General features: G+C 32.1%; 1 protein-coding gene across 2 annotated transcripts; it reads left to right on the top strand.

The window, feature by feature from the left end:
- Nucleotides 1-324: 324 nt before the first annotated feature.
- On the top strand, nt 325-6,753 carry LOC133307601 (uncharacterized). 2 transcript variants are annotated; one of them, XM_061508142.1, is made up of 6 exons: nt 325-337; nt 1,023-1,138; nt 1,901-2,034; nt 5,873-6,020; nt 6,110-6,269; nt 6,406-6,753. In XM_061508142.1, the coding sequence occupies exons 1-6, from the start codon at nt 325-327 to the stop codon at nt 6,492-6,494; spliced, it is 660 nt and encodes a 219-aa protein (XP_061364126.1). In that variant the 3' UTR covers nt 6,495-6,753. The 2 variants fall into 2 exon arrangements, with proteins under 2 accessions (XP_061364126.1, XP_061364125.1); XM_061508141.1 differs by having other exon boundaries at nt 1,020-1,138.
- The last annotated feature ends 3,296 nt before the right edge of the window (nt 6,754-10,049 follow it).

Below are 10,049 nucleotides of genomic sequence, written 5' to 3'. Positions count from 1 at the left end.
GCGGCTTCACAGCCTTCACCAGCGAAGGCTATTGTGCCCTAAACCCTCAAACTCAATACTTTCAACAGTTTCGGTGGCGTCTCTCACCACTCAGCAGGTATCCTCTCCTTCTCTACCCATCTAATTCAGTTGCCTTCACGGGTGCGAGAAAATCATTGCTACGCCACGTGAATGTTGTCTTATTAGGGAAATTTTGGATTTAGTAGTAGTTCTAGTTCTCATTGCTTTCTGATTTCTAACAATTTTCTTCTTCATGTGAATTAATGGAGTTGCTTAGAAGATTTTTATAGTTATTCTTTTTTATTTACTAAGTGACACTACCAAATGGAGGATTGGGGTAATGATTCTGCCTCATCCTTTTGTTTCTACTTGCACTTCAGTTCCTCGAATCTTTTTTTTGCCTATTTGATTGGGATATCTCCAATCTTTTCTCATCTCTCTACTTTCTTGTTTGTTGGTTGAAGATGGTTATTTGCCCATGATTCTCTGATACTATGGAATCAAAACTTTGATGGCGTGAGATTAATGAATTATAGTCAAACCTTCTTTACATGTTAATTTCAAATCATGGTCTGACGATTGAATGTTACTATCTAGATTTGTTAAAATTACTATTCAATTTGCATATTTTGGAGGAGTGTCATCAGTCATCTAGAAACTTACGTGTGGACAAAGAGTAAAGGTAGTCGTATTTGGCTGTAATATAATAATGGGTAAAGTAAGCTGCAGAAAATATTGGACTGTGAGGGCATGCGCGCAGTTTTTCAGTTTAAGATGTGGTTAAGATGTTATTATGTCACTTTGTGGTTAACAGCTTAAAATATTCTAAAAATATGGTCAACCAGATTGATAGGTGGTTAATATGTGCTATCGACTTATCCTGTGAAAATGGTTAATTCCTTCAGAGTACAATTTTTCCCATGGTTTTCTAGTACGATAATTTAATTGAAGTATATTCTGTTTCTTCTTTTGCATCTCATATTATTATAGTTTGATCAATGCTTGTGTATTTATCATAGAAGACGATCAAATTCCACCTCTTCTTTCAAAAGAACAACCTAAAAGTAAACGGGATGATGAAGATGTGGATGAAAATGATGTGAAGGAATCATGGGAGGATGAAGATGAACCTGCTCCGGTATTAACAATTTAAAGTAATGATGTGATGAGAGTAGTATAGCTTGTAAAGAACCAATTTAACCCAAAAGCTTAAGCTATTGGGTGAGGTTACATTAATGGTTTTATATATCTCTAACACACCCCCTCACAAGAAAGCCCATTGGGCTTGAAAAGTGGATGATGCATCAGGCCCAACATACCTGTGCTAAGAAATTTCACAAAGAAAATAGGGGGCAGCGAGGATCGAACCCGGGACATCGAGGTTTTGATACCATGTAAAGAACCAATTCAATCCAAAAGCTTAAACTATTGGGTGAGGCTACATTAATGGTTTATATTATTCTCTAACATAGCTCATTTATATTTTTCAAAAATTAGAGTAGGCTCATGGCTCAGTCATAGTTGGCCAATTACCTGCTTATTGGATGATTAGGATTCAGGACGCTTCTATACTATTCCCATGCCATTTCTGCTATTTATGTATGAAATTACATTTTTGTCCATCCCCCCCCCCCCCCCCCCCCCCCCCCCAAAAAAAAAGAAAAAGAAAAACAGTCTCTGTGTGTACGTTTTTTTCTTTTTGAGCGGAAAAGAAGTGGCAGAACTCTTGTATAGACTGTGTAAACTGGTAACTTGGGTAAATTATACTTCAAACAATTATTGGCATCAGAAAATTTGAGTATCATGATTGCCATTACTAAAATGATCCCGTGTCCCTTATAATCTTTTACCTTCATTATAACTAATTGCCAGCTTTTGTTTCTTTGCATAATTGTGTCAGGCACCTGCTGTAAAACCTACTGAGAAGGCTCCTAAAAAATATTCTGAAAGAGCTACTGAAAAGAGGGGAAAAACAATAGAACCAGCAAAGGAAGAACCACTGGATCCTGTGGCTGAAAAACTTCGCCAACAAAGGTATGTTGTCTTCTATCATTTTTGTTTAGTTGTTCATTTTAGAGATGTCTTGTTTTGCGAACAGATAATGTGTCGGTGATTATATATATTGATACACCACATCAATGGTAGGATTGACATCTGTACTGGTTAGGAAAATATAACTTAGTGTGGGTGTAGGCTACAACAACTTGGTACTGGATTCATCCTCCTTCTTGTTAAGTCGTTTAAAGATGAAATATTATTGAAACTTGGTTTGGATTCCTTAACAAAGTAGTCTCTCTATACTTCATGTGTTGTTTCAGTACAATTTCTTCTTCACTAGAGCTATGTATTATTTTACTTGCACTTGAACATGTACAGTGATTTGTGAGGTTGTTTAGACTAGCTAAGGTTCTTATATGACAAGGAACTGATTTTTTTTAATTTAAAAGAACTATTATTAGTAGAAAAGAAGTGTTGAGATTATAGAGATTTAGGTAAAGAGGGAGAAAAGGGAATAAAGACTGAATAATATTCTATAATGAAGTGATACAAAAGACAGAGTACTAATCCGTATCATGAAATATAAAGAAATATGGAAATCAATCCTAAGACATCCTCTAGGATACTCTAAACTATTTCAATACATAATCTTAATTTGAATATTTTATACGATATTTTCTAGATATTATAACGGCTCAAGCTATAGCTTACTAACCTTTAAGCTTGTTACAATTAAACCTTTTAACAAGGAATAATAACCAAATAATACATTTGAGCTCCACAAAACATGGCTGGAAAAGAAGAGCTGCTCCAGATGCGGAGGTCACTGGCCAAAACAGTTGCTGGAAAATTTTCTGGCGGCCGGAAAAGTTGCAGGAGAAGCTGCGGACAGTGGCAGCAAGATGTGAAACTGCTGCCAGAATGATGATACGGCAGTTGGAAATAGCAGATGATTAAAGGAGGTTGCCAGAAAGATGAAGTATCAAAGAGATAACAGCACACGGTGGTTAGAAAATCGCAACGCTGGCCAGAAGACGCACGACTGGCTGCCAGAATGCGACATGGTAGTTGAGATTGGAAACCGGAGTAGGATCATGGTCGTGAAAATAAAGTAGAGCTCCAAATTTATGAGAACTTGGCAGCAGAATGGTGAGAATGGTGATGGTAACATGCCACGGAAGATGGTAGTACTTAGATGCCATGTTGAAATTATAGGGATTTAAGTATGAAGGAGGATAAAGGAATAAAGACTGAATAAGATTCTATAATAATGTGATACGAAGGGATACAAAAGACAAAGAACTAATCCCTATCATGAAATATAAAGAAATTGGGAAATAAATCTTACGGATCTTCTAAACTTTTTTAGGGTATAATCTTAATATTATATGATATTTTCTAGATATTCTAACAAGAAGGATTGCAAAAGGAGGAAGGATAACGAGTCCTTCTTGTAGCTTTCTGCATTACTTTATTTTTAGATGGGTCTGCAATCTTAGCATGAGCTCGCCCTTTTAATTCATAGGCTTCCAAGTCTGACTTGAATACTTGATTACCAATTTCCATGTTGAAGCTTGAAAGTCCTTCTCCTTTCCGTTTATGACTTAAATTACAAGCTAGATTGAATATCTATGGTACTTTTAAGCTATTAATTATGTTGGATAATGAAATATAAGAAAATCAAAATTTTAACATATTTGTCTGGTAGATGACCAACGATAATTTCTAGTTTTAGTGTACATTTTCCATTATGAGTGTTATCAACAGATACGAATGAAGTCTTGATCAGATTTATCATTTGCTGAGTGTCTGAGTTATGGGAGATATGTGCTCTCTATTTTCGTTCCCATTAAATTTGACGCTAGGTTGTGTTTGGTATCCCCTTAAATTTTAGGGGGAAAAGTTTACTCCTTAATTTATTTTATTGTATTTTCTTTTTATGGAGTAAACATTAACCCCTTAAAAGCTCGTTTCTTCCTTCAATTAAATGTATTAGATATCTACTATATTTTATTTAAAATATAGGATCAAAATGACAGTTATACGGTATAACTTATACCCCAAGCTCATCAGATTTTCAAATGGTAGTGAACACAACTCATTTAATAAATAAATATCCAACCCATCCATTAATCATTTATTGTAGATGGATATTCGACCCATCCATTTAAAATTATATATATTCATTTTTTTATATCTAAGGTTTACTCTTTTCTGGAAAACAGCCTCTTTGCAAATATGTAAGGGTAAAATTGCGTACAAGGATTGCCCTCACCCCTATCCGAGCTAGTCGGGGTTTAATGGGGAGTGGTTTTAAGGTTTAGTCTTTCTTTTTCTTATTATCTCTCTCTCTCTTTGTGTGTGTGTGTGTGTTAGTAGCAGGCCCCCGATTAGGAAGGTGAATGTGAGAAGAAATAAGGAGCCTAATGATCTAGGGGTCAGGCCTATTAGTAATAGAGTTTATTCACATTGGTAGATATATTACAAAGAGTTTCTTGATATTAATTGATATCGTTAGATATAGTAGATAGAATTACTTGATATTGTTAGATATATTAGATAGAGTTATTTGAGATTAAGAGATATTGTTAGATACAGCAGTTAGGATTTTCTAACCTTGGAGGATATTTCTCTAAATGGTCAGTAGTTAGGATATAAGTAAAAATAGGGCAGGGAAGAGAGACTACTGAGTGGTAACAATTGAGTGCATGGAAGAGACCAGGCTCCCGAATTCCTAGGGGACAGCTGCTTATAATCATTCTTTCTCTTCTTAAACTTAGTTTCTCCGTTAATCCAGGGATAAGGGCGTTCATATCAAAAGAAATCTCATCTGTTTTCCCTGGTTATTCCCTAAATTCTAGTCCAGTTCTATCATTCTCATTCTTTGGAATTTCTTACTCTGAAAATATATTTTTCCACTTCATGAGGCCACCGCAGCAATTGGGGCAGAAGTGATCAGAGGAGGAAGGGGGCACTGGAGACAGTGCGGTTGCACTGTTAGCAGAAGTATTGCTGAGGCTTGCTGGAGGAAACACCACTGCCGCCTCTACAGCAGAGAGAAGATAGTAAATATTGTAGAAGTTAAAAACCATCGGTGGCCCACAGGCTGAACTTTTTATTAGACCTGGATTCCAATTTACTTTTAGTCCAATAATTTAAAAGATTTGTTGGATCATCCATTAACCATGTATTAATGAAAATTGACCCAATCCATTGAAACTTTTCTCTACAATTGGATGGATTTGGTTGAATATATTCATGGATGAAGTGGATGGTTGGTGGATTAATGGATCCAATTGCCACCTATATGGCAGTAACTGCAACGGCAACCAAAACTAATGTGCTTCTCCAGAGCCCGATGGACACATTGCTCCATAGAGATTGAACCCACAAGTGAATGTTGCGGAAGCTGAAGGTGAACCTTGCAACAGTTTACGATGAATGTTGCAATAGCTGCAAATGTTGAATGATGCTTGCAGTGAAAGTCGGTGGTAAATTGCAGATGCTGTTGGTGAACAATGCAAAGCTAAAGGTCAATGGTATAGATGACAATGATGAATGTTTGATCAGTCAACAATGATAAGTGCAGAGACCAACATTCAAGGAAATTTCCAAACACACTTCACTTCATGCAATTTTACTTAAAAATTCACTCCCTATTATCTCCAAACGAAACGTACCCTAAGTAACTTCAATAAAATTCTCTCTACTATGTTATCAAAAAAAAAAAATTCTCTCTACTAAATCATTAGTGCTATTTGTTATATAGGCTCTGCATGAGGATAGCATTTAAAAGGAAGAAATTGTTAATTTAGTTAAAGCAACCTTTGGTGGTTTAAATTTGTTTCTTATTTTATTATGAACTGAATTGCAGGCTGGTTGAAGAAGCAGATTACAAGTCAACCAAGGAATTGTTTGGTGGACGAGGTGTTGAAAAGAATCTTGATACTTTTATTCCCAAATCTGAGAGTGATTTCTTGGAGTGTGCAGAGCTCATTTCACACAAGCTTAGTCCTTTTGAGGTGAGTTACATATCTCTGCTAACTTACTTCCCTCCTTCCCTAAACATTTGTCGAAAGGGCATCTTAATCACCTTATTGATGAAATGCAGAAAAGTTTTCATTATGTTGGTTTACTTAAGGAAGTAAAGAGACTGTCAATGACTTCTCTGAAAGGAACAGATGCCAAAGATATTGCATCTTCCATAACTGGTATTGCAAATGAAAAGTTAAAAGCTGAGAAAGAAGCCAACGCTGGCAAAAAGAAGACGGGCAAGTCTCTTGGCTTAAAATCCTCCTACATTGCCGTTATATTTATGTTGATCTTTCATTTTCTTTTATTGGGTGTCTTCAAGGTGGGTTGTGTCTGTGTTTGTGTAATTGTGTTTGTGTAATTGTGTGTATGTAGGTGGCAAGAAGAAGCAGCTTCATGTTGACAAAGTCGAGGATTTGGTTGCTGAACCATATGATGCTCTGGACGATTATGATTTCATGTGAAAAGTTAGGTTCAGTTCCATTCAACATTCTTCGGCATACCCTCTGTGAAGAATCAGTCAATTTTGTCACCTTGATTAAATTCTCATCCGTTTGCATATACTTGTACGCTAGTTTTTCCCTAGATGATTGATATAAGTTGAAAGCTTCAAGATTTACATAGTAACATTCAACATATATTTCCCCCCAAGGTACATTGGATTTGTAAGAATGTAGAACTAAAATTTTCTTTTAAAAGGAACTTGGGCATGCGTGGTCCATTATGTGGAACAACATGAGTACTGAATTTTTTTTCTGTTAGCTGGGAGAATCTGACAGTATCAAGCTGTTAGGAGACACATGGTTGCGAAATGGATTGAGTGGCCTTCGGTGTTTACTACTATGTGAAATCAGGTTGTTACAGAAGATAAAATTATCTTATTTCCGAAACACATACAAATATATAGGTTTATGTTTATTTTTATTTTATTTTTTCATATAGCTTCACCAATTTTTATGTATAGGAAATAATTTTATTTTTAAAAACTAAGAAAGATTAAACCCATGCGAAATTTGTACTCATGACAAAAATACTCTAATCGAGAAAGGTAGCTCACAAGTGATTTTTTTCTTCATAATCTTAAGGTTATATGGCTAATAAGCTCGTGCTGTAGCTTGTTTGGAATGTGTAGTTTGTTTACATCAATTCAGAGAGAGTGAATGGACTTTAATTTCTTTCAAAAATTGGGTTTAACATTTTTTTTTTGGTAGTTGATGCCCAACCAACAAAATACATAATATTTTTAATTTTATTGCAGAATTTTTTTTTGGTCGTGCACTTATTATTTTCTTTTTATAATAGATTCATTCATTTTTATATAAATATGATAGAAAATAAAAAAATTTATTTAGTAAAAACAAAAATATTTTTCCCTTTAAAATTTCAGTTGGGGTATGCCTAACCGCTGAAAATAGTTGCTTTTGTACTGCGGTGGGAGACATTTATGCCTTCTAGATATACAAATATACGTTTTTTTGATCGGATGTCCCCGAAGGGACTCCATATATATGATTTTACTTCATAATAAACTTACTTCTCATGCAAAATTAAGTTTATTCAAAATTAATTGCATACGCTATACGCATTAATGCACAAGCATAAGATACAACCGAGCAACGTTGGATGTAACTCCCCCAACCAAAATGTTAGAAAGAAGCAAAAAAAGCATATAATTATTAGTGATAAATGAACTATTGATAAGAAAATTAAACAAAAAAAAGGTAATTCTCCAATGAAGATTGAAATTTTAAGCAAAATACGCATCATGATAATTGCTTTCACTTGGACACGGAATCTGGTTTTAGATTTTTGATCGTGTACTTTATAGAAATGACAATTGTTGATAAAAATTAATAATTTAATTTTATAATTATTTGGACAAAAAAAAAGTATTGATTTTGCTTTATTTTTGAAATATACATTTACTTTTATAATAATAATATTTTTTAAAAATCCACACCAAAAATAAATAAATAAATAAATTTTTAAGAATTAAATTTGATTTTTTTTATTTTACCAAAAAAAAAAATTGAATTTTTTTTTTTTTTTTTTTTTTGATAACATGAATTTTGGCAATCTCCTACATCAGATATTTAAGTGCACTGAGAAAAATTGTGGCCTATAGAGAATTTACACTATAATGATTCCACATTCATAAATAAAATATCTAGAAATATGTGGAATTTTTGTGGTTTTACAAAAATGAAATCTAGTGAAACGAAAAAGAAAAAAAAAAACTCTCTTCGTTAAAATTTTCCTTTTTTTTTTTAAAATTATCCCTTTCTTATTTCTCTATCGCTTGCGGAGTATATTATGCTAATAATATTTATCTGAAATCTTATATTTTCAACACTGTTTGTCTTACAATAATGAATTTTATTTTTATGAACTGCAAGCATAAAAAGTTTTATAATATCATTGATGAAAATTAGATGATCTTTCTCTACAAGTGATTTGATGTAACTTTTTTTTTTTTCTGTAAAGATTTGATATAACTTTAACTCATAAGCTTTCACTGGAATAAGTGAGATGTGCACTTGCAAAATATACTGACACTCAAGTCAAATTTTGTATAAATAATTTTATTTATATAAAAGAATATATGTAGCTTTGATTAACACTAGTGGTGTGATGACAAATTTTGTGTAAATTGATTTATTTATGTAAAAGAATATGTGTAGCTTTGTTTAATACACTTGTATTTATAGTGTTGTGATAACCAATTTGGGGGATGCCCCAGCAAATTGCTGGCAAATGGTGAGGCAATAAAGTCCTCCAATTGGTTCTTAGGTAGTTTGAAATAAGTTTAGTTTTGCAGAGATTGCAGAAGTAGTTGGGCAGCTTTTGTTTCCTAAGATATTATTTTTGAGACATTTTTCATTATGACGAAGGTGTGGGCCTTTTAATGTGTTATTCCATATCAAGGGAAAAATATGTTTTTTTAAAGAAAGTTATTTTAATTAAAATTAGTGTTTTTATTTAATATTTAAATTAAAAAACCTTTCATTTTTTTACACTATAATTTTTGTTTCTTTAATCACAAAATATAATAATTTTGACTAAAATGACATAATTTTATATAATTTTCTTTTTTTTGGTAAACAATTTTATATAATTTAAAAGAACAAACACTAAACCTCTTATCAATCATTAAAATTTTAAATAAAATAATAAGAATATATGATAGCTTTTGAAAAAAGCAAAAGTTAAACAGTTAATTTTTTTTTAAGCCAAGATTTTATGCTTTTAACATAAAAGGAAATTTATACTTACAACCTATTTTTGTTTATAATATTTTACAACCATATTTTAACTGTTGATTTTCGTCAATCAACGGTTATTATTTTCACAAATTAAACTCATTAATTAATTATTAATTCATAATAAATTATAACCTTTGATTGACGAAAATTAACGGTTAAAATATGATTATAAAAGATTGTAAACATTAATAAGTTGTAAGTATAACTTTTCTCAATTTACAAAAAAAAAAAAAAGTATAACTTTTCTCTTAACAGAAACGAGTAAAAATATGTTTTTTTACATAAAAAGGCTTTTTAGATATTAATATGAACACAAAATAATTTTAATTTAAAGAAATTAGAAAACAAATATATAAAAAATTATTTTCGTTATAGCTCGTCAAACGGCCCATTAAATACAAAAATATATCGTTATAGTTAATGGCGGGACTAAAAATTCATGTGGAAGGAAACGAAATTGTGATATATATTCTTCTTTAAAATTATAATTATTTATATGAAAAAAATAAAAAATGTATTCAATATTATAACTAAAAAAATTAAAAATTATACTCAAATTTAAAGGCCCGTGACCGTGACGGTCTCTCCCTCCCTCCACCATATACTAAATTTATTAGAAATATACATTCATCTTTTCATGAGCATAAATTCATTTGCATTTGGTTTTCTCAATTATAACAAAATATAATAGAAGGACAAATTAGTCAAAAGTTATAGTTATTAAAATCAATATAAATTTAATTTTATTATTATTGT

The sequence above is a fragment of the Gastrolobium bilobum genome, unplaced genomic scaffold, assembly GCF_033153095.1.
Source record: "Gastrolobium bilobum isolate Gb01-03AN ecotype WA unplaced genomic scaffold, APGP_CSIRO_Gbil_v1 utg7663, whole genome shotgun sequence".
NCBI classification, from domain to species: Eukaryota; Viridiplantae; Streptophyta; class Magnoliopsida; order Fabales; family Fabaceae; genus Gastrolobium; species Gastrolobium bilobum.
This window is presented reverse-complemented; position numbering and strand designations above follow the sequence as displayed.

Coding starts and splice junctions, on each gene's coding strand:
- LOC133307601 (XM_061508141.1), top strand. Junction 2,035..5,872: donor GAAAAACTTCGCCAACAAAG/GTATGTTGTCTT, acceptor ACTGAATTGCAG/GCTGGTTGAAGAAGCAGATT. Junction 6,021..6,109: donor ACAAGCTTAGTCCTTTTGAG/GTGAGTTACATA, acceptor GATGAAATGCAG/AAAAGTTTTCATTATGTTGG.